The sequence below is a fragment of the Patagioenas fasciata genome, chromosome Z, assembly GCF_037038585.1.
Source record: "Patagioenas fasciata isolate bPatFas1 chromosome Z, bPatFas1.hap1, whole genome shotgun sequence".
Classification (NCBI taxonomy): Eukaryota; Metazoa; Chordata; class Aves; order Columbiformes; family Columbidae; genus Patagioenas; species Patagioenas fasciata.
The window spans coordinates 16,741,336-16,768,014 of record NC_092560.1 but is presented as its reverse complement, the minus strand read 5'-3'; the positions used below and the strand labels follow the sequence as shown (position 1 = coordinate 16,768,014).

The 26,679-nt window shown below is 40.5% G+C and overlaps 1 protein-coding gene and 1 long non-coding RNA gene across 3 annotated transcripts in view; one reads left to right on the top strand and one right to left on the bottom strand.

Moving 5' to 3' along the window:
* Positions 1 to 3,992: 3,992 nt before the first annotated feature.
* On the bottom strand, positions 3,993 to 8,875 carry LOC139826375 (uncharacterized). The gene is made up of 2 exons (XR_011736384.1): positions 8,748 to 8,875; positions 3,993 to 8,197 (listed from the first exon to the last, which is right to left on the bottom strand). It is a non-coding gene; the product is annotated as an uncharacterized lncRNA (long non-coding RNA).
* Positions 8,584 to 26,679, top strand: part of MTAP (methylthioadenosine phosphorylase) — a 30,409-nt gene continuing 12,313 nt past the window's right edge. For both annotated transcript variants that reach the window (XM_065861774.2, XM_071801887.1), the window contains exons 1-4: positions 8,584 to 8,669; positions 10,944 to 11,030; positions 17,365 to 17,423; positions 19,750 to 19,917. In XM_065861774.2, coding sequence (XP_065717846.2) covers positions 8,649 to 8,669; positions 10,944 to 11,030; positions 17,365 to 17,423; positions 19,750 to 19,917 — 335 coding nt within the window. In that variant the 5' untranslated portion in view covers positions 8,584 to 8,648. The remainder of the gene's footprint in view (positions 8,670 to 10,943; positions 11,031 to 17,364; positions 17,424 to 19,749; positions 19,918 to 26,679) is intronic.

Sequence of the window (26,679 nt, the reverse complement as noted above, 5' to 3'; positions counted from 1 at the left end):
ATTTATTTTGTTATTCTGCCAATCTTTCTTCATTTTCCCAGTCAACTTTCTGCAGTTCAAATGAGTCATGGGATCATGCGATCTGTTGTAGTGTAAGCAGTTTTCCTACACACTTGTTGAAAATGGCATTCTTAGAGTCCCACCAAAGGCAGTGACTTTAAGTACTTTCTAAATAGGATGTTAAGGATTACTTCTTCAGATGTTTCCTCATCTAGGAGCTGAAGTACTCCAGCTCTATAATGTGCCCTCCAGCAATATTTTCATCTTTTAGCTCCTACCTAAATCCATAAAATCTGGTATGTCCTGTTTCAGGACTGCCAATAAATGCTTACCAACCATGTGGTCCTTTCTTAATTTTGCACAAATCCCTATCACAGGTCCCTTAGAACGTCCTTACAGGGGGCTACATAGTATCTGTGCAGTGCACTTTTCGCTCTAGCCCCCTGCTTTTTCCTTATGGCAGAACAATCAACACATGAAGCTTCTTTATGGCTGCAGGGGTTTACGCTGCTGACAGCTTCTGACAGTTTTCTAAAGCTTATTCAAACTGAAATTATTTTGATAACGCATTACAGTAACAAGACAAATCAGCTACCTCAGCACAACCCTTCCCCCTTCTTCATCCAAGGGTTTATATTAATTGCTTAGAAAAGCATGATCTTGCTAAATAAATATACTCTTCTTAAATCAGAAAACAGGAAAAAAAGACATTTTCAGAAGATATCCTTTTATTCACAGACAAAATTTCAGCTTCTGAAAACTCCTTCTGTCACCTGAGCATGTGATGGAGATTCCTTGTCACAATCAATTATTTATTTTCCTTGTGTCTGAGTCTGGGCGAGAATCAGATGCCTGGGCAGCGATGTCTCAGGATGCATCTCTGTGTTCACTTGAGACCCAGATAATTCTCCTGGAAAAGGCTTTTTTGGGAAATTCTTTCCCTTCTCTTTGCAGACATGAACACGGCAGAACTACTCACAACGATTGCACTGCCCTCCTGCTCAGGTTTCCCGAATTACTCAGCCTGTAGCGGGGACAACACAGAAGTTACTCTGCAAGCTCTGGGTGATGTCCCTCTTGGCATCTGAGATACCATGATCTCATTATGAGTTGTGCAGCTCTCCCCATCAATTGATCACCTACATAGAGACCTGAACACCAGCTGAGGTCTTCAGTACTCCAACACCCTGACCTCTATCTTTACCAAGACTTTAGCCTATCACCTGTAAGTAATTTTCCCATCTCATTTGCGTGTTTTTAGGAGAAATACTTTTACAATATTGCATGTTTCTCTACTACAATAAGATGAATGCCATACACATAATGGATACCAGCAGACATTAACGCTTTGTTAAAAGCATTGTCATTTTACTAAGCTGCATAGTAATATGTCCTTCAATTTAAGGATTTTATTTTACTCCTCTTACTACATTGTGTTACTCACCCTATAATGAAACCAACTAAAGTATTAGGTATAAACTTTCAAATACCTCTTTAGCTTCACTCCAAATATTTTACAATAGTTACTGAATTAAACTTTTTAAAGTTGCCATCCTCTTAGCTCAAGCTTCTTTCATTACTTTGGAAGATGGCAAGATGGCAATGGGATCAAGCTGGAACACAAGAGGTTCCACTTAAATTTGAGAAAGAACTTCTTCTCAGTGAGGGTAACAGAGCACTGGAACAGGCTGCCCAGGGAGGTTGTGGAGTCTCCTTCCCTGGAGACATTCAAAGCCCGCCTGGACACATTCCTGTGTAACCTCATCTGGGTGTTCCTGCTCCAGCAGGGGGATTGGACTGGATGATCTTTTGAGGTCCCTTCCAATCCCAAACATACTGTGATACTGTGTGAAAGAAGACATATAAAAGTTCTCTTTTTAAGGTAACACACATGGACCTAATTTTTAATTTCTGTTTAAAACTGGATTATGAACTAGAAAGTGACATATCCATCAAGGCTTAACTAGTGTTGTTGCACAGGCTCCATTAGCAAAGAAGCTGCTCATACAAGGAAAAGGAATTATTCCACTGATAGAATTAAATTACATCGCTGAAGCATGTAAGCTGTACCTGCAATGGACTCACAGTGAAGAGCAGTATGAGCTTGATTTGGCACGTGTAGCCAGATGTAAGCCAGAAGGACCAGCTTAGAATGAAGCATTGAATGTCCACATGCCCATTCACCTCTGCCAAGGATCTGCCAGACCAGGGGTTTAACTGCAGAGAAATGGGACTGCAAGCCCACTTAATGGGAGCAGGCCGAGGCACGAAGGAGGTGAAGCTCTGGCCCCACTCCTGTTACTCACCGTCCACAGCAGGACTGCGTGGGATGGGCATGTACCAACTGCAGGATGCGCTGGGCCAGCAGTGAGAACCTGCCTGCCCGCGGCCAGGAGGAAGCGGGGAGGCAATCTGCGTCAGAGCCTCTGAGTCACCCTGCTCCCGGGACAGGCCCCTGCGGTGCAGCTCACATTCACCCGGACATAACTCTTAGTCATCAAAGTCATACAGGAGTGATGCCTGAGCAGAGCCAAGGAAGGCACCTGAAGTGAAGAAGCAGTCAGAGCGGATTCTTGGCTAAACAAAATGCGACTGGGGTTCGAAAAACTACACCTCAACGTAAACCAGAGGAAAATTTATGCCAGTCTTTTTCATTCTTCCTTTTTCAGTATCTGTGTGATGGACGTAGAGGTAAGTTAATGTGCTTTGTTAAAAAAAATGCTGGAAGTAGAAGCATGTGGTAGGTAAGCAAGTTCCAGCAGAGCCGCAAGAAGAGGCAGCTTGTACTATAGCTACCGAGATCAATTGTATAAGCACTTCTATGCACAGGTGATACAGATGCACTCATGTACTTCATGCACAAAAACTAACTGGTATGGGGGCAGTGTTAGGGAGACACACACACTTCTAGCAGACCAGTGCTGATGTTAATTCATATAATGTTCATCTTTTGCAATCATTTCCTGCACAATCTGAGGTTCCCTTTCCTCTGTGGCATCAGTGAAGATAATGGGGACTTTGAGGACATATAATGCTTAATTGCAGTATGGATTTTATTTTCTGAACTTGCGCCAGTAATGTCAAATGTCAAGGTCCTGGACCTGATTGTCTTATCTTGTAGTAGTTTATATACCTGATCTCATACAGTGTGTGTTTCTTTGCATGAAAGCTTTCCAAAATACTGCATTGGTAAATTATCTGTAAACTGAAAAATTCTACTCCTCTCACCTGCATTTGGCAGAGTTCCTCTTTCTGTGTACTGTGCAGTCTTTACCTCATTAAGGCTATCTAGTGCTCAAGGAACACATCACAGCTTTGAAATTGATGTGGTTGGCTTCTTGATGGTTCCTCCTTGAGAAAAGGTCATGCTAGGGAAGGGATTTTCTGGTGCTTTTCTGTTGCTAAAATGGTCCCTCGAAGATACTTCCACTTATTGCAAATGTTGGAAAAGCCAACTGTTCATTTTGCAAATGAATGGATCGATGTAAAGTGTTACAGTTCCATAGCAGGGTCAATGTAAAGAGAGCCATCTTCACTTTAGCTGTTGATGAGGGTCCTTGAACTTCATCAGTTAGCCTTTTGCTGGCATGCTTTTGAGAGTTCACAGACCTTTCTGCTCCACAAGAGAGCTGTAGAAGCAATAAATTCTAGGTGGTGGATTGTAATACACAGTTGGAAACTTAGGCTTTCAAATATTCCTGAACATGACATTTGGATGCTTCCATGTAGTAGTCTTGCAGTTTATGCTTAAAATATATTTGTCTGCACACCAAACACAGACATTCATTTTTCTCTGAAGTCAGCTGAAATCTTAAATTACTATTTTGGGGACAGGATCCAATAAATTGTTTCCAATTTACAGGAGAAAACATAAAATTTACATAGAATATGCAAGAGAAAGCTATTTTCATGGTATGATCATACGGTAAATATGGGCTGCTTCTTTGAGTCAAGTCTTGGCTGATACAGAAGGACACAGAAGACACTCTTCCTTTAACTCCATCACTACTGGAATTTATTTTGTGAATTTGTAGGACAGAAATAACAAAGTCTACAAGCAGTACAGTGTAATGGGAGCTCTGGAGATTTGCACGAACAAATGCAGAAGGTAAATTGGACATGACTGAGCCTTTATTTTCCCCTCTTTTCAATCCCAATGTCGTTTCTTTGAAGTAACATTAGCTAAAGCAACTCAAAGCTCAGCTATGTGTACACAGCACTTTTATTTCTTTACAGTAACTTTTGTTGTAATAAAAAAATAATAAGACCTTTTACCTTGATACAGTGCTTTTCATCTTCAAAGCACTTCCACAAAAACAACCTAGCTAATCCGAGCACCCCTTTAAACATAGTTAAGGTTGATCATGACATTACAGGAGGGACAGAATTTAAATTACTTGAATACACAAAAGTATCTGATATCAGAAAAGGGATTAAAACTCAAGGGTCACTATGTCCTAATTATCTGACCACATTAGACTCTCTTCTCCCAACCCTGTTTTGCGTTGTTAAGAATTACTGTCTTACACATAGACTGTTTTCTATATTTAACTAAATAACACACTCTTCGTGTAATCGAGGTGCTTCTTATACAAGCAAGAACATTTCAGTTCATTTGGCCAAAATTTCAGAACTCTGCCAGGCACATAATCAAAACTGTTAGATAGTTGTGGGGACCTTGAATTTTCTGACCTTCCCATCAGTACTTCTAAGGACAGGGTCTTCAGCTATTGACTACATAAGTACTTTTCACAAAGAGTGTCTTGACACATAAAAAAATTACACTTTACATTCAAGTTTGAAGAGCTTTAATCTGGTCCATAAATTATTTATTTTCATTGTAAGGTTCTTTTGTATTTTTGAGTAGTGCAAGGTGTAAATGAAACTTAGTTCTTGTGCATTATTTAACTTAAACCAAGGACACACTGCCCATAAGACACCTGAAATACTAAGAAATCAAAGCAGGGAAACTCCAAGCCACTGTGCATTTATTTTATTTTCAAAATAGTGAAATGAAACTCCACTAAATTACTCCTTTTTATTCAGGTAAATGGATCTACATTCCACTCTTTAGAATACGAAGTACAAAGTGACCCTCTGGGAAAACACAAAGGTATCATTTTATTTCAAGGTTTTCTATAATGTCATAAATGGAATTGTGAGCTGAAATTGCAACCTCTCTAGTAATTGTGTAACTTGTGCCTTTTTAATAGTGTAAAAAGTGAAAATGTGAAAATCCATGTTCACGCTGTTTTCCTGAATATTATGGTGGTGGTTTTGGTGGGGTGGTGTTTGATTGCCTGCTTCCAATTACAAATGGTTGCTATAGAAAGCTGACTACTCACAATGATAGATGCCGTGTTAAGAATTTCTAGATTACAGTTTCCTGTTGAACAGTCACTAAAACAGATTCCATCTCTCAGACCTATAACAGGATTTTAATTTTGAGCTACTCAAAATTGAGTTACCAAAACCATATTGTCTACATAAATGAAATAATTTTAAAATGTGTATCTAACTAAGCACTATTTCTTACGTGTTACTGAATAGTTACATTCTCTTGAAGGTTTAAATCCATGTATGGCTTGACCTAACTTATATGTCGGTGGGAGTAATCAGAATTCACTAGCTGTTGATGTACAATGAGCTCACTCACTTAAGTGCAAAATTTCATATTGATACAGGTTTTCCTTACTAGTTAGCTGGTAAATTGAAATTAGCATGGTATTAAATTTCAAAAGGTATTTAGCTTGTCTGCAAGAATACAATTTCTCAGATCTTTTTTCTGATTCTGAATATAAACTGTCCACCCACTGTCTGAAATGTGCCAAAACAGTGGCTCAGACTAAAATTCAGAAACCGCATCTAATGAAGCTTCTTTTGAGCTTCCAGCTCAACATTTCTTGAGGTATCTATGTCATTAACAATTCACTATGAACAGGCTTTTCTGCTTGCTGTATTCAGATTTATCCTGGACATACAGCTTTATATATAGAGTAATACTCCTAAAATATACATATAGTATAGAAAGTCCACAAGCATGAAGCTGGAAAGCTGTCTCCTCTCTGGACAGCTACAGTTCCAAACTCCCACGGGAACAGCCTGTCCAGGAACAGCTAGCACAGGTTTTAAATGGGAGTAAGAAAGGACTCTTTTAACTCCTGGCCACTGAGAGTTCAAATACTGAATATTTTCGATGAGCTCTCATATTCAAAGCAAAGCAAAAAGTAGAACCAGAAAAGCAAACAGATTACACATGATTGTGGTAAAAGATGAATACTGCAACACAACTGTCACAGCTTTTTATAAGCAATTCAATGGAGCAAAATCATAGTAGAATTAAACAGAGGGAACTGGCAAAAATTATTTACTCAAAGATTCTATGCACTGAAACTGGAACATACACCTTCAACAGAAAGGCCAACCTAGAATGAGAAAAGTAAAGTAAATTTCAGCCTTCACCTGGTATTACGGCTACACTGCACCACACTGGAGAAGTTAACACATAACTTCACCCGTCCTTCTTTCTCCTTTTATTTAACCATGGTTTTCCAAAATGCATGTCTCATCAGTATAGTCTCACATTTTGAACTGCAGTAAGAAGTCTTCAGCTCCTGTTACAAACATCCCAGCTTCGTATGAAGATTTCTCACATGCACTGAAGACAAGAGGACAAAGTGTTTCAAACTGCACAGAGAACAAATTCCAGCTGAAACACAAGTTGCACATTAGCTGCTACTGCCCTGTCAGGAATATCCTTTTTCTGGTATAGAATGAACTGCCTCACACATCTCAGCAGATTTCTCAGCTGCAACAAAATGCAGGACACGCGTTCAGTGAGGAATCGGAGTCTGCATTTACTAGCAGGTATGTGACATTTTTAACACAGAGGTAGCACCAAGTGGCACGTGAGAACGGCGTGTCTGGATGGCTGAGGTCTCTTCGATACATGAAGTTGTTTTAAAGAAAAGCCACAACAAATACTTTTGAAAATAAGTAGTTCAAATTAGAAAAAAACTGGCTATTTTTGAAAGCTCTACAGCTGATATTAATATCTATAGTAATAAATACATGAATATATCAAAACTATTCATGTTTCTCAACATGTTAGATGTTATTATGTTAAAACAAGTGTTCTAATTAAATGTATGGGATGTGGCAACAAGAAAAGTATCATTAAGAGGAAAACTGTAATTATTAACACATGATGATACAGCGTTTACCTTTTCATATCACTTAAAGCTATATTTAGTTTGGGGAGCTAAATATATGCACTTTCTCTATATGTGTACTTCAAAAAGAAAATGAACTCTTTTTTTAAAAAAAACATGCTCCAGTTTGTTTTTAGAATAATTTTTGAATATTGAAAAGAACACACGTAATTTAAACCATATGAAAACTCCTCTTGTTAGATACAAACACTATAAATTGGGAATTTTCACATAGGTTAGAGCTGGAATTTTCGTCTTGTTTTGCCATTTCTTGCAATTCAGGACTAAGCACTTTCTGCTTCATGTCATATTTTATAGGGTGATCCAGGGATTCTGTGGTGTTTAGTTCCACCCTCTGTTGAAAAACTGATGAATTCTGGGGGATATTAAGTAAGCCACAGCGTCTCCACAAATATAGTAGGTGATCCGGCTGAAATATGGACCATCTGAAAGTTACTTTTCAGAGAGACCAAGCCAATACTTGGCACTAGCACATGCTTACACATTTAAGTAGACAAATTATTTGTATTATATCACAACATTTGCGGAATACTTTTTTCCGGAACTGCAGCGTGACTAAGAAAATGTCTTACGTGCCACCAGCTGCAGCATCACTCTGTTGCACACAGCCCGTGAAGAGTCCTGGAAAGTCACATGTAAACATGCAGATCAGAAGTATTGAAAATAAAGCAGGATGGGTACCCTGGCTGCGATTTCAAAAGGTATTTAAACATAGCAGTATTCTCATTGATTTAACAAAAGTACTTCCAAGACGAAAGGTTTTGAAAAAGTATCAAAACTTTCACTAGGGATACAGTTCAAGGATGTAAAAACATTTCAGGGCTTACGGACCAGATGATAGCGATGTTCCGAAATCACGCTGGAGACGTTCTGATGAAGCCACTCGTGACGTGCAGGAACAGCATATTAACAGAAATACTCAGAAATAACGGGGTGGCAATATCCACTTCGGGAGAGGAGATATCCTGTGGGGGAGGGAAAAAAAAAAAAGTGGAAAAAAAAAGCAGCAGTGCTGTGACACAAAATCGCGATAAAACAGATTCTATTCCAAGAAGCTGTTCGGCATCGTGTGTTTCCAACCGCTTCCTGAAGAACCACAGCCGTGTGACAAAACAGCTGCCATCGGGCTCGCACCCGCACACCGGTCCCTCCGGCCCGGGGAGCGGAGTCCTCGGGCACCCCGGCCTCTCCCACCGGGGCCGGGGCCGCAGAGCTGCCGCGCTGCCGGGCCCGCCCTGCGCGTCCTCGGACCGGTGTCGGCGGAGAGACCCGCTCAGCGCGGGCGGGCGCTGCCCCCTAGCGAGCGGCACCAGGCGAGGCCCCGCCGGGCCCCGCTCTGCGGCCCCGGGGAGCGGGGCGGGGCCAGGCTACACGCGGCTCTGGTGGGCTGGCCGAGTGCCGCTTCCTCCCGCCAACATGGCCGCCGCCGGCGTGAAGGTAAGCGTGGGCTCCCGCCGCCAAGGGTTGGGAAGGAGGCGGCGGTAACGGCGGGAGGCGGCACCCACCACCGCCAACCTCAATCCATTTGCTGCCTGTCGCCTCCCCTCGTCCCAGGCCGCCTGCGGGCGGGCGTGCGGAGCGGGGTGTGCGGGCCACGCCGCTGCTTCCTTGGCGCCCGCCGAGCGTCCGCCGTGTCTTTCCCCGTTCCCTTCCCGCCTCGCTTCGGCCCCGCCCTCCCGCCGGGAGCAGCCCCGGGAGTTCGGCGGCCCTCAGCGGTGCAACATGGCGGGCTGCGCCGGGCCGAGTCTTCCTCCCCGGCCGCCGCCTCACCCGCTCGGGGTCTCTCCCCCGCCCGGCGGGCACCACTGTTGCACACTTCTTACATTACTATCAAGGCGAAAAATTATTCATCCTAAAATTTATGTAATTTTCCGGATTTTCATGAGCAATCATAATCTGAATGTTTGTGAATAAATAAGCATCTCTTATGGAAACCTTTCCAGATAAGCATTTCATGTGTAATGAAGGCCACAGAGCCTCTTTTTTGAAACAAAATGCTTGATGAGCCAATAATATAGTGGTTGAACAAGTGAAAATTGAGAAAAAGCTAGAGTAAGAGGCAGTTGGGTGTGTGTTATGAAAGAGAGCTGTTGCACATTGGAGTCCGGAGCTTTTACTTAAGAAATTTTCTGTCTTTAAAAATACTAAAAAATGGTGGAACTGTGCAGTAATAAGTCATGCCAGAATGATTCCTGATATTTTTTTCAGTAATAAACAGCTCAGCTACTATACGAATTCTTCAACTGGAAAGTGAGACAAACTTTGCAACAACTGGTTGCACTGGGGGAAAAAGAAAAAAAAAGCAGTAGCGTTTTCTCTCTGTGTGATAAATAGTGACATTATTTATAAACACCATTATTAAACCTGAGGTTGTGAAGGGCCTGACATTACCATTTCATCCAAAACACTGAAGTGTTCTGGACTCAAAAGAAAACTTGTCTTGATTGAAAATGGAATTATCACTAGAAAAACAAAACCAAGATACTTTTCAATGATGAACTAGAACAAAGAAAGTTCAGATGCACTTTTCTTTAGCTGGAGTATGAAATCACAGGTGAGTTTAGTCTCAGTGAGAATATATGTTTCAAATTACATTTTTCTTCCCCCTTTTTTTACAAACGAGCTAGAACAGATGAGCAATGAGCAAGAACAAGAAAATGGTGATTACTAAAGCATGACAGGTGGTAATTGTGAGTCACTTCATGCTGCTTCATTGTAAGTTGTATCAAAACATAAAATAGAACTTTTAGCCTGATTTCCTAAGGAAATACAATATATTTTATTCAAGTGGCCATTTGCTTTGCTCTCTCTTCTCCATTTCCATTATGCTTTGAAACTGTTAGTCAATTCCATAAAAAATTGGGGGAAAAGTACCTGAAAAAGACTTCATTAAAAAAGTAGGAGGAGCAAGAGTCTGCTAAGTTTCTACTTAGGGAAGGGTTGCGAGTTGAATAACACCTGACACCAGTGTGTCTGCACAGGGGACAATTAGTGACCCAGCTCAAGTGAAGTTTGAATGAGCACTTACATCTTCTTAGGTACCAGATGACCTAATTGTAAATATGTGAAGAAACCAGCAGTGCTCACAGCAGATGAAATTGTCAGCAGATTCTTTTTATTTCACTTGTGAAGATGCTGTTGAGCTGTCCCCCTTTTCAGAAGCTGTACAGAGATTACTTTCAGAAACAAGGAAGTTCCTAGATCTTGGCAAGTTAGTACAAAAATGTTCTCATTTTTTTTGCAAAAGACATTATTTTATGTGTATAATACTACATAGTAATAGCCGGTATTCAGTATGGCAGTTATGTGTAGGACTGTTTTTCCCCATAGAAAGAAGAAGCCTTTTTATAATGTGCTTTATACAGGTATTTCTCACTCATTAGCAGCTTTCCCAAATAACAGCCTTCGTTTTTCTACTGGGAATAAGTGGTGAATCGGCACATCTTTGTGCATTTTCCGCAGTTTTTTTCATTTGGTATCTTTAAAGGGGAGAATCACAGTGTAAGAAATGGGCAAGTTAAATACAGTTGTTTAAAATTATTAGTCATTTGAAATTTCCTTTCTGGGAAGCTGTGCTGAGGTTTTGTTGATCTATAGTCTAACCCCATCTGAAGTAGAAAATGTATTTTGTAACTGCCTATTAAGTTTTTCAGATATGCTGTTAAATGAAGTGTAATCTCAAGAAGACTAATATTTACTTTTCTATGTAAGATTGGAATTATTGGTGGAACTGGCCTGGATGATCCGGATATCTTGGAAGGAAGAACAGAAAAATATGTTGATACTCCCTATGGCAAGGTCTGTGTAACCTATGTTTTTTTATTACTGAGACTTTCTGTTGTTTTTAAATATGTTTGTGTGCTTTAAGACTTTTCAGACTGTTAATGCATAAAGGAAGTACTGTCACAGACTATTTCCTTTTAGTTGTTATGTAGTGTGTGATTCTTACTTTGTAGAAACAAGGTGATACAAAGATGATGTGTTAAGGGGACTATACCTCTTCCCATTTGTAGACTGGATGAATTTACAAACTTAGTTCTGAATCTGCAGTCAAGAGGGATAAACCCTCTTCTTCAGATTTGTGCTGTTGCATGACCTGTAGTGTATGTCAGATCACTTCAGGAACTTTATGAACTGCAAAATATTGTCCTTTGAGGTATATGGGCCACCATTTTCCCTCTAACCACTGAATTATGCTTTACATACCAATGGTGTCCTTACAGTCATGCTTATAACCACATAATTTGAAACTGATTTGAAGATGAACCTCTGAAACTCTTTTTGTGGCACAGGTAGTCTTGGCCTTCTCTCCTTCACATTGCTTCAGCTCTTTTCCTCAGCAAAAGGGAGTGGAGGACAGAGGCGTTGCTCTGTACACAGTGCCAAGTGTGCTGTGGAGGATAATGCCCCAAAGCAAGGACAGTAGGAACAGGCAAGACAAAGGATAAGAGAGAGTTTTATAGGCAGGAAATCAAGAGGGAGAGAACTTCTAGTTGACACAGGAAGTTTACAGAAGAACTGGATCTTAGTAATTCTGTAATGTCATAAGACCAGGAAAGTCTGGCGACTTTATAATTGCAATCAGAATTATATCTTATTAATTTTACCAATGTAAGGAAGTGTACACACAAGAAAATATCTGGCATGTAGTAGCAAGAGCCATTTTATGGGTAAAAGCTTGCCAGAAAGCTCAGCACTGTGGTGTGTGATTAAAAATCTGAATCTGTGTCTCCATTGAAAATGGTTTAAGGAGTTTAAAAATGGCTTAAGAGTATAAAGAGCAAGCAGAGTTTGTGTGCACACCATTTAAGAAGGGGAAGGAGACAAAGATTATGGCAGGATAAAACAAACAGGAAAATATGTTTGACTTTACCACCATCCTTCAAAATTTGTTAACAAACTGCAAGAGAATGAAGGGAACTTGCCTCCTGCATTTTCTGTACCCCACTCTCCAAACAGTAGCCAGCATTAGTCTGAAGTAGAATCCACTGGCTAAACCAAACCAATTGCCACTGCATTCCCTACTTTTTGAGCGTTGTGGCGACTGACTCTCACATGAATGGTTACAACCTGGCTATGTCTGGAGACTACTCACAAAGCAAAAATAGCAGTATGCCTGTAGCAAATAGTAACTGAAGCATTTCTATCCAGGAAGGATGAAAAGCTCTCCACCTCCCTCACAGGGATCTGTTCAGTTCAGAGTTAAGGGCACAATGGCAGCACCGCATTTGTGGGTCTGCTCTGTCACAGTGCTGGGATGCAGCAGATTTGAGTGGCTCAGATTCTAAAGTTCAGTAGGTGGCCTACAGGAGGATTTAGTATTACTGAGAAGAGTAGGAGAATCTGCAGGATGGCTTCTGCACAAGGGGAGTTGAAAAATCTTCTACAGTCCCTTGGTCAGTGTGGAAGGCTTTTAAAATTTCATTTAGGAAGCATTTTAGCTACTGACTTTTTTCCTGTGTCCTTCACAGAATACAACATGAATTGGGGAAAATAAACCTCCATTACCTGGTGTGGTTTGTGAGAAACCTTGATCAATGGATTGACTGTGTCTAAGCTTCATATTATGCATTCAGCTTAGTCTCAACTTAAAGACAAAGTTGTGGATATTCTGTATCTGTGTATGGAGGGACAGAGTATAACTGAGATGTCGCAGTAGGAAGGCAAGCGTGGATTCTAGATAGTGTGTTGAGCTGAACCAGGACTGTTAAGCTGACCTGGATGGAAGACTACAACTTTGTGGAGCTTCTGTGTCTGTGACAGGGAGCACAGTCAAACAGTGAGCTTTTGTCCTTACCACTGCTGGCCTGTCTTTCTTCTCTCTGCCTGTAGCTCTAAAGTTCTAAGAACTTTGTCTGATGGTTGTTTAATGTAGTTTCACTCCCGAATAGAATTGTTTTAACTTCAGTGTTTGAGCTCAGTTTTTGTCCTCATGGAGCAACTCTGTAAGGCTTAGACCACAAGTTAAAGTGGCATAAAGTGCATTGAGTGGGTCAAGTTGATAGACTTCAACTGAAGCAGAAACAAACCTTATAAATTTAATGGGTATCATTAGATGAATCAGTGTTTGCTTATTTTCCTGCTGAGACTTAGCATTCAGGAAGGTGTTACATAGCTTGCATCTCTCATTGTGGAACAAAGGAGATGAGAGATATTCAGCTATTGCCAAATAGGAAAGGGCAAATTAGAAGGTTTTTTTAAGTGTACTTGGAAAAGTTTAGAAGTTTGTGGTTTATGTTAGTATTTTTTTCTGAAGGTGTGTCATGTTCTTGATCATTACTGAAATAAAACCAAACAGGGCATTTTCTTCCATAAGGATGCTTTTTCACAGAGCTATGATATCAATGGAGAGAGAATCTGCCTCAAAGTTTAAGAGGTAGAGGGGTCAATCAAGATTGTTCAGAACTTCGTGGTCTTTTAATTGCTGAGAGAATTAGAGAGGCAACAGGAAGCCTATTTAGTTCAAGCAAAACTAAGAAGAATGAAAATTAATGTCTGAATGCAAAAAAAAAAAAAGGCATAGTTAAAAAATGTACATCCATTTAATTCTATACTGCAAAAATGCAAAGTGTACAACTCTACTTTCCTTAAATTTTGTTTTTTAATTCTTGAGTTTCTTGGCAAGGACACAGCTAAAAGGCTTTTAGCTGAAAACCTTACTGGTGAAATTCCTTGACACGTATGACATTTGACAACAGCGAAATAGATGTTTTCTTAATGTTGTTTCTGTACTTTTAGAAGCAGAATAATAACATAGATTTTGTTCGTACAGAGTCCTTTATTTGTCTTCTGTTTTGGCCTTTTTGAATCCTAACAATCATTTAATACCTAATCTTAGATCATATGGGAATGTGGGGATTTTTTTTTTTCAGGTGAAATATGGAAAAGTTTAAAGGAAACTAATATGAGAATTTTTGCAATTCTCTATACTGGCATTTATCCTCCCATGAGTTTTCAAGTAATACAAGCAAAAATGCAGTAGATTAGTTTTTTAAAAAATAAATATGCTTAAAGCTGTTAATATTCCAGCCTCCTTTTCTCCCTTGTCTGTTTCCTCCATTTTCATTGCATCAAAAATTTGGTGTTCCATGGAAGACACCCTAAAACCTTTTGGTATTCCACCTCCAGATATGGAAAATATTGTTCTCTTATAGGATGAGGAGATGGCTTGCAACAGCATTTGTCCTCATAATTGAATTTTGAACCTGCTAGTAAAACTTTATTCAGTAAATACTTTCAGTTGGATTGTTTTACTTTCTGGATGACAGAACTTGGTTCTGAATCACTTTTTCCCAAATCAGCATAATAACTTCCTCTTCTAGAAAATTATTTTAGGTGCTCCTCTTTTTTTTGTCATATATATATCTGGCAAACAAAGTGGAGCAGGGGGGATTCCACCTTGCAAAGGAGCTTTATATGCTTGCATCAGGAAAATCAGACTCTGTGACATAACACTAAAGCTCCTCTTCTGCCTCCTCAAAGTGATTTACATATTTTGGTTCCTAAACAAGATTACCAGTTAAATGAAGGCTTGGGGAGCCATACTATTCAATCTCAGGTTTTCCTTAGATTTCAGTTTTGCTTGTTCAGGGTATTTTCTGTTCTAGCTTGCTTCTGAGGAAAGACCAAGGAAAAAATGAGTTTTGTAAGCATCACATGAACAATACTTCATGAATATTGATGTTGCAGACAAAGGGGATTTATTTCAGTTGTTTGTTACTGTCATAATTTAGGGTTAATTGCCCAGGGTTCTTTGCTTCCTTTTCTGTTTTGCAACACTGAATAATATATATTATCTGACCTGAATTTTGTGGAAGGGGGAAGTAGATAAATATGTGTATGAACTGTGAATGTTTGAGAAGTTTTTCTTGGTCCTTTTATTAAATTCTGCTTTAAAATACTGTATTGAAGCTTTACATTCAGATCGCTCCATTGGCTGTTTATATTATTTTATCAGCATTTCAAAGCTTCTGACCACAACTACAATAACAGTACAGAGGTAAAGCATCGGAAAGAACTTGTGGGAGAAAGAGAGTGGAAGAGAAACATATACTGGCTCTGTTACATGGTTAACACAGTTTGAAATTTCTGTTATCTTTCACTTACTTATAACTTTACACACACTGATTTATCCTTGTCTCCTCTCTTTTAATGACTCATGATGCAGTATCTGCAAATTCTTAAGCTGTCAGCTCATCATTTAGCAATCCATTTTTTGTTCCAGATATTTTTCTCTGCCATGTTTCTAACAATCACGTGCAAGAAAGTCATTCAAACTTGGAAGGCGCCCTAAATGTGTTTTGTAGAGAACTCTAAAGAAAAACAAACAACAAACCCTGAATGCTAATTACTGTGAAACGTCATTCTTACGTGATGTTACAACACCAGAATGCTTTGGCAACTAGACAGCAAGGCTTTTGCCCTGAGTGAAATTTCATTCTTAAAACCATGTCTGGTTCAGAACAGTATACATAAAGTAAGGTGAATAAATGAAATGTTTAAATGTCAATAGGTTAATATTAAATGGGGACTTCTTTTAAAAGAAGTCAGAATACACTGCAGTTCTAAAAATAAATTTTCTGGAACATTCCCTTTATTTAAAAAAATGGTGGATCTGTGTCTAGCAGAATTTAAACCTAGGTGATTCAGTAAATTATGTTGCTTTGAAGATATTTCACATTAAAAATTACCAAAAAGAGCTGTGCAATGGGGAATAAGAAGTGGTAGTTTTATTAGAACTTAGTATTTCTAAGATGCAGCTATGTTACTTTATTCTTGATCTCTGCAGATTTTCATGTGTGTCAGAATTAACAGCTATAAAACGGAATGAAAATTGAAATATTGCAGCTAGCATTAAAATACAAATAAAATTATATCAAGTAGCAGACAACAGAACAATTCTAAATCCAAACGTGTGAGTCTAGACACTAACAAACTTGTGATCAGTAAATAAATTGTAATTTTGTTAATATGTATTTCAGCTTTAAATCCTAGGGCACAGAAAGGGAGATTGGCACAGAGTGGCTTCCAGCTTATTTACAGTTTCTTCTACAGTGCAGTAAAAATAGTGAAATGCATGCAGTTCTGAACTGGGAAAAGCAGCACATCCAGCTGCTCTGCTGTTCAGCACAAATGCTGTTCAGCATCTAAACAGATAAATTTTTTAAGAAAAAGGGAAGCTGGAAGCGTTGTGTATTTCAGATCCCTGATACATGTATTCCAGGTGCAGAACACAGCCCACAGCACAGTTAATTTGTTATGGTAGCATTTGGTGACCTGGGGGCTGCCCCACATGGGCAGCGTGACCATCTACAGGGCACGACATGTGTCCCAGCTGGGCAGCCAAAAATAAAATGCTCTGGCTGGCTGGTTAGTCAGGAAGAACGCACATTCTAGTCATCTAACTGCGAGAGGAGAGCGTGTGCTGTCTCCTGGTCCCTGGGCTGACTAAATACAACGCTGCTTCCACCACCAGTGTACCTGAAGTTCTCTCTCATATCACGCCTCACTTTCCGAAAGCGGGACTCGCAGCAGCAGGGAAGAGGGAGTTTGTCAGAATGCTGCGGGGGAGCAAAGGGTGGGTTGGAGGAGTCTAGAACATGAAGTGAGAACTAGGGGGTCATGGTAGACAGGGAACAGAGAAGAGAATAGGGAGTGTCACGGAAAGGAGCAGATTAAATGTGATTTGTGTTGGGAGAGGGCTTCTAGTAGGGAATGGCACCTGTTTAGCAAAAAGCAACTGAAGTTTACAGGGAAGAGTGAGATGTGCTAAGCAATTTAAAGGCAACATTTACATCCTACTGCTTTCATGTATGTATAACACTGTTTCAAATACTGTTTCAAAGTACTTGAAAATATTACTGTTTCAAACCCTAACATAAAGAGGTGGCAATATTGAGGTATGAACACAGAAAAATTGCGATAATCCTGGTGTCAAGTTTGATCTTCCAATTCTAGACTGTTACAAATCAGCCATATCAAACTACTGGTTTATTCTGAGCTGAAGAAAATGTGAGACTACAGGGGTAACCAATATTTCCTTTCATAACTATCCTGCTTATTTTTAAGTAGCAGATAAGGTTTCTGATGTGATTGTCAGGTTATCATTCATTCTTATTTGCTTGTTTTGCAGCCATCGGATGCTTTGATATTGGGAAAGATAAAAAATGTGGACTGTGTGCTACTGGCAAGGTAAATGAGCATTTTAAGGGGCTTTGTATTACGTGTCTTAAAGTTTTCTCAAAAGTTTTTTCCTTTTACATTCGATTAACTGAATTTTTACTCTGATTTCATCTTGCTCTGTGGAGTTGCTAGCAAAGTCCAGCAGAAGTCTGGATTTGTTCCTGAAGAAGTGTAGTGCTGCATGGACTGAGAGTCGTAAAAATACCATTCAAGTTAGGAAAGAGAAATCCAGTCAGGGTGCTGCCCTGGTAAGAACTGACTGTTCTGGTGGGTAGTTAGGTGGGTGTTGTCTGGTAACCTCAGTAATCCATCTGCTCCCTGTTTTTGCAAATTTCCTTTGTGAAACTTGGAAATTACCTGTTTACAGATGAACTGTATCTCTGGTACCACTGTAGACTCTTTCAAATCATTCCCTTTAATTATTGAGTCCTCTGGCTGTTATCTTTATTGCTTAGGAGGCTGCATCCCACGTAGCTCACTCTCTCTGAGTTACTTTTATTCAGACATCTCTTACCTACTCAGAAGAGACTCTGGAAGCAAGATCTGCAGATGAGTGCGTGGCAATTCCACACTAATCTAACTGGATGTCTAGGACAAGTGTACCACAAGACTAAACGTAAGACTGCTAACACAGTTCTCGGCATCTGGGCAGCACGGGCAGAACCTGGTGCTGATAACAGGGTCAGTCAGCAGTCCCAGAAAGTCAAGGTGATGAATCAAGTCCAGGATCCATTCAGGGAGTCCAGGCAGGAGCAGTAGGGAATAGGGCCAGAGACAGGGTTGGAGACAATGCTGCAGCATGCGTCCAAAGTCCACCCAGAGAACAGGTCTGGAGATAAACTACAGCTTAGGTATGAAGGCCATGCAGGAGGCAGGGCTGGGGACAGGCACACCTGTGACACAGCTCAAGGCCAGGAGCAAGGGCTAGGGCCTGAGCTTGGAGGTGAGAGCACCTGGGCTGACGGGCACCAGGTATTTGGGTGGAGGCCCAGGGTGAGACTGACCAGGGCAACTGCAATCCAATGGTGCGCTCAGGGCCCTGATTCTTTTCATACCAGTATTTTTCCATTAAGCTGCTGACTACTGCCATCTCTGCAACCACACTACTGTCTGTGGTTTCACTTATCTTGCATGGACTTTGCTCATGTTTTTTGTTACACATGGACAACATTTTTCTCATTTTCTCAAATGAAATGCTAAGCCAAATCTCATAGCTGTGTTGTGTCAAAGTAGGCCTTGGGATATGGGTGGTTTATGTCTTCACTGGAATTTATCACCATTCACATATGACCCCTGTGAGTTTATTTTCAGGGCTAAGGTACATGCAACTTCACTTTGTGTTTTGGGAAAAATAAGAGTTTCTTGTCAATGACCAATTAAAAAAATAAAAAAAGCCTGTATACTCTAGAAGAGGAATATGACAACAACCACAACATTAAACAACAGATCTGTGTGCCTTGTAGCATATTAGAAATGCTAGTGACAACATGGGAATCCTCCCTGACAGTGCTTGGTCATGTTGTGTGCAACTCCCAGTTCCCAGTTGATCAAGTTCTTAAGACCTTTTGGTCTCTGTGAAAGAATCAATTGGGAAATTAAGTTCCTCCTTTCCTCTTATGTGGTTGAAAATATTTTTCAAATGTGTTTAATCATTATGAGAATGAGGTACCTCTGTAGTGATGACAGAGATAACGTGAAAGCATGTGCTTGTAAGACTATTTCCTGTCTTGGTGAAGAAATATACTGTAACAGTGTAATGTCATCCTTCTGATTTATGAAAGCTGTCAGATCATTTTAAGAGAAAGGGAAAAATGTGATGATTCTGGTGTTTTCTTCAGAAACATGACAACCTTCTTTCTGTTTTTAATTTCCTGTGATGTGCCACTCTTCTGGGTGAGAGGGTACAAACAGTACTTTTGAACATAAAGTTTGTAGAGATGTATATAAATCTTACAAATTTGTTGTAGTATATGGAAGATATTATTTGATACACCTGGGTTTTCAGAATCAATGGAACTGAGTTAAAAAATTGGGAGAAAAGTGCTTATTTTGTACTCTTGAAGATGCTAAAATATATTTGGATTGTATTTTCAAGATTCTTTCACTACAGTCTTGAATATAAAAAATTTGCATTTCAAAACAAAACTACACTACTACTTCTTAAATAGAGAGAGAACCTTAATACAGTTAGGAAAAGAAGGTACACTGGAGATAGTTGAAATGGTGAGTTCCACTTCCAATGTTGTAAAGTTTTTCTGAAAGTCTCATTATCTGGGAGAAGGAAGGGAATTTCAGTCTGATTTATTTTACTCTCTTGCAACATGTATCTTTGCAGACATGGAAGACATCATACAATCATGCCATCGAATGTCAATTACCGTGCCAATATCTGGGCATTAAAAGAAGAAAATTGTTCGCACGTTTTAGTGACTACTGCCTGTGGTTCATTACGAGAGGAAATACAGCCTGGTGATCTTGTCATAATTGACCAATTCATTGACAGGTAAGTAGCATTTGTTTTTAATTGTGTTCTTAGTTTTGGGGGAAAGAAAGGGGACAAGTGGGGTTAAACCATATAATAATAAATTAATGTTAAATTAAGTTTTTGTGGAATGAGTTGATAGCCTCAGTTCTTACAGCAAACGGTGAGATTCATACAAGAAGACATGATAGGAAACAGGGATAATGTTACAAGAAGTTCAGGTCAAACAGACTTAGAAGTACCTAGGTTTGAAGAACGGCCTCAAATAAAGAAAAGTATAGCTCCTTGGGAAGAGTATGAAGAGAAAAGAGGTCCTGTTCTCAGATGTGGGGGAGGAACACAAGCTCAAATTACAAGCTCAAATAGCATTTTCTGAGAACTCTGTTCAGCTGCATATCCCACAAGAAAACACTTGAAAGGCGCAAATCTGCTTCCTACAATCAGAACAACAGAGTGAACAAGAAATTTCCAAGGAAATTTTTGATGCTCTATTTCCACTAGTATGGGCAGCTGAATCATAAACTGTCCTGAGTTGGAAGGGACTCATTAGAATCATCGAGCCCAACTCCTGTCCATGTATATGACAACCCCACAGTTCACACCATGTATCTGAGGACATGTCCAATTTCTTCTTGAACACTGTCAGGCTTGGAGCTGTGACACCTCCCTGGGAAGCCTGTTCCAGTGCTCCAGCACCCTGTGGGTGAAGAACCTTTTGCTAATGTCCAACCTGAAATATCTTCCCTGAAATATCAACCTGAAATATCCTCCCCTGAAATATCTTCCTGCCATCCCCTCCGGTTCTGTCATTGGTCACTAAAGAGAAGAGATCATCGCCTGCCCCTCCTCCTCCCCTTGTGAGGAAGTTGTAGACTGCGCTGAGGTCTCCTCTTAGTCTCCTCCAGGCTGAACACACCAAGTGACTTTAGCTGCTCCTCATACAGCTTCCTCTCCAAACCCTTCACCAACTTTGTAGCCCTTTTCTGAACACTCTTCAGCAGCTTTATATCTTTTTTTACCCTGTATTGCCCAGAACTGCACACGGGGCTCCAGGTGAGGCCACATCAGTGCAGAGCAGAGTGAGACAATCACCTCCTTGCCCAGCTGGCAATGCTGTGCTGGATGCACTCAGGACATGGTTGACCTCTTGGCTGCCAGGGCACACTGTTGGCTCACGTTCAACTTGCCATTGACCAAAACCCCCAGTTCCCTCTCTGCAGAGCTGCTCTCCAGCATCTCATCCCCCAGTTTGTATGTACAACCAGGGTTGCCATGTCCCAGGTGCAAAATCTGGTACTTGCCCTTGTTGAACTTCATGTGGCTGGTGATTGCCCAGTTCTCCAATTTGTCCAGATCCCTCTGCAGGACCTTTCTGCCCTCAAGAGTGTCGGCATCTCCTCCTAATTTTGTGTCATCAGCAAACTTACTAAGCAAGCCTTTAAGTCCTAGTCTAAGTCATTTATGAAGACCGTGAAGAGCACTGGCGCTAAGATGGATCCCTGCAGAACCCCACTGGTCACCAGCCCGACATAACCCCATTTGTCCAGGAGGATACTGTGAGAGACAGTATCAAAGGCTTTACTGAAATCCAGAAAGATCACATCGACAGGCTTTCTTTGGTCAGCTAGCTGTGTAACCTTGTCATAGAATTAAATTAAGTTTGTTAAACAGGACTTTCCCCACATGAACCCATGCTGACTGGGACCAATGGCTGCATTGTTGTTCAGATGTTTTTCAATAACTCCCAGAACAATCTTCTCCATGATTTTGCCAGGAACAAATGTGAGGCTTACAGGCCTGTAGTTGCCAGAGTCATCCCTGTTTCCATTCTTGTAGATTGGGACAACATTTGCCAACTTCCAGTCACCTGAGACCTCTCCAAATCCCCAGGAGAGCTAAGAACCATGGAGAGAGGTCTCGCTGTGACATCAACCAGCTCTTTAAGCACCCTTGGACACATATAAGACCACAGGCCATTCTGAGTTTTAAGCGTATGAAATGAGGTGGAGAGATGTCAGAAAGCATAGTAGGAGCCAGGTAGGAAAATATATGCAATAATAATGAGGCTCTAAGGAGGGAGATCAAATGCTACACAGTGGGGAAAGAGGAAGTTATTTTAAAATAAGGAGGGATGCTAATGTGTTTTTTATTTCTAAGAATCATAAGAAAGTGAATTTTTTCCAAAGTCTGTATACTCCAGTCAGTCCTCACCTCCTTGATTGCCTGATGTTTAGAAAAAATTCAAACACGAGGAGGGGGAAAGCTACATCTAAAGGTCACCAGCTACACAAGGTATTTGAAAAATATAGTTGCATTTGAAGAGGTAGATTTATTATTGCTACCTATAGGTGTACTGTATCTGGAAGTCTTATTCGCTTATTTCACCCAATTTTAAGTGTTTGGAATGGTTTATGCAGCTTCCTCGCATTTTTGTGGGGCTGCTGTCAGTATTTCATTGCCAACTGAACATTTATACCTAGATGGTTCTCTGCAGTGCAGTAAGTTTTGACTTACTGATATTTTTGTGTGTGTGTACCTGAAATGCTTTTTTTTGTAAGAGGGTATGTTTTAAGTACAGTGTATCTAAATTACTAAGTACCCTGCAGGAGCAAACCACATATAACCTGCTTCCTGTTATACTACTGTTGACTTATGGGTGGAGAGCAGCTGTATTGTTGACAATGGTTTGGCTTTTGGTGTTTGTTTGTTTGTATTTTGTTTTTTTGTTTTGTTTGTTTATTTTGTTTTTTTTCCCCCAAGTCTGAAAGTATTTAGGCTGATTGCTTATACAGGTTAAATCATAATCACTCTTATTCTGCTAGTCGTATTTGGAAATGAGTAATTTTAGCATCGATATTGATTTATCTAGGAAAGATGTTAAACATCAGTTGGATAATTGTGAGTAAAGCACCAGTTATTGCAACAGCATCATCATCTAGCAGACTCCTAGATAGGTGAGAGGAGCCTAATTGTGCTAATCTGTGAATTGCTTGTGTGGTAAGGAGTAGCGTCTGGCTCAGAGACCCTGCAGTTTTAAACATAAACAGTTTGTTTGCAGAGTTGTTATCTGCTACAGATGAGGCTCAGAAGTATGGAGAAACTAACTCTTGCAGAGGCCAGGCAGAAAAACATTAACAGAGCCAGGAAATTAACCCAGATATGAAATCTGAGACCATCTTTCATCCAAAATGTCATTATCAAAATTAACAATTCATTTTGAAGCTACCTAATCTCTTCCCACAGTTTAAATTTCCCAGGACTTGGAGGTTTGCATCATATCTCTTGAGATGGAAAAGAAATAATCATCTTGGTTAAGTTTGGGTTTTAAGAACATGTCCCTTTCCAGAAGAAAAAAACCCAGTTGTTCTAGAACATGTTTATCTGATGTGACAATAAGTGAAAGGACAGGGATTATTTATATTGCAGCAAAGTAGGAAAGTAGTATCTTGGGCTGCATTAGTAGGGCTGTTGCCAGGCTGAGGGAGGTGATCCTTCTTCCCCTCTACTCAGCACTCATGAGGCCACACCTGGAATACTGTGTCCAGTGCTGGGTTCTCTAGTACAAGAGGGACATGGACATACTGGAAAGAGTCCAGCAAAGGGCCACGAAGATGCTGAAGGGACTGGAGCATCTCTGCTGTGAGGAAGGGCTGAGAGAGCTGAGACTGTTCAGCGTGGCAAAGAGAAGGCTCGGCGGGATCTCACCAATGTATGTGAATATCTGAAGGGAGCGTGCAAAGAAGATGGAGCCAGGCTCTTCCCTGTGGTGCCCAGGGACAGAACCAGAGGCCATGGACACAGACTGAACCACAGGAGGTTCCCTCGGAACTTCAGGAAACACTTGTTCACTGTGAGAGTGACTGAGCACTGAACAGGTTGCCCAGAGAAATGGTGGAGTCTCCCTACTTGGATGTGCTCAAGAGATGCCTGGATGGGGTCCTGGGCACCCAGCTCTAGGTGGCCCTGCTTGAGCAGGAGGTTGGACCTTCTAACCTCAACCATTCTCTGATCTGTGTTTTCATTGAGAGTTTAGTCAGATGGTCACCAGTAGTAACAGCATATCCTATATATGAGCAGAGTTTCGTTCAGGCAAGTAGGTTTTCATGTTGATGTAGAAGAATGGGACTTGGCAGGGACTTGTTTCATGACTTCAGGAAACCAAAAAGCTTTTCTGAAAAGTAAATGGGAAAGTGTATGTGTGGAAAACAATATATGTAATAGTAATGTAAAAATCATTACTAGCTTGCCCTTTTAATTCAGGAAACTGACCAATCATAATGGTCTGTTTCATTTGACAATTTGATTTCTGTGATAAGTCTTTTTCCCTGATGATCTTTGCCAGTGGGTATTAGACTGCTGGTTCTTTGCAGGTAGGGTCTGCATTTTTGCCTTTCACAGAGGTAGGTGGTCTCTATGAGTGATTGCATTATATATCATAAATTATTATGAAAACAGTGCTTGTGATAGGAAGGTATTTTAATGGGACAAAATCAATTGTTCACCAAACTCTGAAAAGACACAGTTTTTCTGAAACACCTTCTAATGAAAGATCAGGGTCCTGCAAACAAACTGTGTCAACAGTGTTGGAAGAAAGGTGCTGGCTAAACCTGCAAAAATGGTTGGTTGGTTTTCCTGAAAGGTACCCTGGCTAGTAGTGATTAGCCCATGCCAGGCACTACATAAGAAAGAGGCTTGAGTCTAGGTCGGAAGGATTTACTCAAGCTGCCATTAAAATCAGTGTCTTCTAGGTGCCTTTTAGTATCTGGGCTCTAGTTCTCAGGAGGGAGCACATCATAATTCTCCTTTCAGGTAGGAAGCAGGAAGACAGAATGCTGAGTGCAAGAAGAGCAAGAATTAAGCAGAAAGCTGTAGTCAGCAAGTGTAATTTGCCCCCTTTGGGCATTCACACTGTGACACTGATGACAGGATCTCAATATATGGAGTTGTGTAGGACTTATGCCTCGTTTAGGGCACAGGTTTGACTTACAGTGGGGAACCCTGAATGGGTGAAATTAGAACAGTATAGCATTTCCAGACTTTTGACAGCTCAGTTCTGCAGATCATTAGCATTCCTAGTAAGTGTTTTATTTCATATATAGAGTCTGCTTTCTTCACACTTACCTATTAGTGTGTGTCTTTAAACAATAAAAGATACATTTTGTTGAGTAAGTACCAAAACATTTACATGGTATTCTCCCCACTTCCAAATCAAAAAATAACCACAGGAACTAGTCCGAGCTCTGAATAGTTGGTCACTTCTTTGAAACAAGTAACTAAAAAAATATGGAATTTTTTTTTGCCTTTGGCTCCTGTTAGTGTATTACAGCACTTCCACCTGGCTGGACTGGAGTAATTAGGAGCTTTTTAATACTTTGGTTCACTGCTAATGGTTGCTAGGAAACGAAGAATAAGAAAGTAGGTAACTACTTAGTTTAGATGACTCAGCTCAATCGGAAGATGTGGAAAGTAGCTTCATAAAAGAAGTCCTGTAACAGCTGCCAACTTTATTGTTTGAATTCTTTATGTCACATGCGCCACTACAAGTATTACAGTATTGTTACGTTCTGTAGAATTTTTCATATGAGAATTTTCTGTCAATGTGCCTGAAGAAGCAGAGCATACTGAAACTGCTTTTTATAGAGTAGATACCAGTGTGAATTTTCATGTTGTTCTTTAATTATGAATAGCTTGTTGATAACTCAGCATTACTGGAAGAAGAGGGAAGGTAATGATGCAAGTGGAAGAGGACCGGTTGTCACAGATGGAAATGATTGGTTGGTTCGTTCACTTATTTGCTTCCAGTCTTAGCCAACATTGCCAGAAAATCTTATGTTACTGTGAGAAAATGAAGAGGGCAAAAGCCACTTTACTGTCTGATTAAAAGGGTGGCTTTTGCTACAGAGTGAGGAATACAAACTCTTGGCACACCTTCAAAACTGCAGTACACACAACTTTGAATTTGAAAAAGCAGTAAGAGCAGGGCAGACACACCCAAAACTGTGCTTTCAAGTGCTACCTCTGATCTCTCCTGTTTGGGGCATTCTTCACTTCTTGCTATCTTTGATCAGTCTGGATTGTGCGCTCCTAGTCTGAGTAGTGTGGCCAGTTTCTGGGCAGACACTTGAGGAATCAGGAGAGCATGAGGACTTCTCCACATTTAAAACTGTGAGATCAAAGGAGCAGGTTGTCTCTGAACAGTGGCTGTAGAGTGAGGAAGGTCCTCAAACTTGTGTAAAGAGAAGAGCCTTAGACGGATACTTTCCTTTGCTCCCTGGCTCTTGATCTCAGTGAGAGCAGGGCAAGGAAGCATCTATGATTCTATACCTTCGTTCTGTCTACAAGAGACACAGAGGAGGAGTATCACAGTGGTGAAAATTATGTGCTGCTGCACTGTACGTTGCAGACAGGTGAGTGGGACAGGTCAGGATGGCCAACTCCTGGCTTGAGTAGCCAGGCTACAGAAAGGAGTGGAGGCTAAAAGACATTCTTCTCTGCCAGCCATTACTTCAGAGGTAGCAAAAATCAGAGATTAGTTCAAATCTGCCTTTATTATCACCCTAAGCCTAGCAATTTACAGACACATCAGCTGGCCCCATATCAAATAGCTATGGGCTTTGCAGAGTCGTGGCCTTCCATGCAGAAGAGCAGTTGTTGCAGTGAGTGCAAACAAATTGTCCATTACTCAGAGCAGTTGTAGGTCTTTCTGCTGTTACTTATTCCCATGCGTGGTGCTAACCATAATGGATTTCTTTATTAGACCATGTAGTGATGTGGATCTTCTGT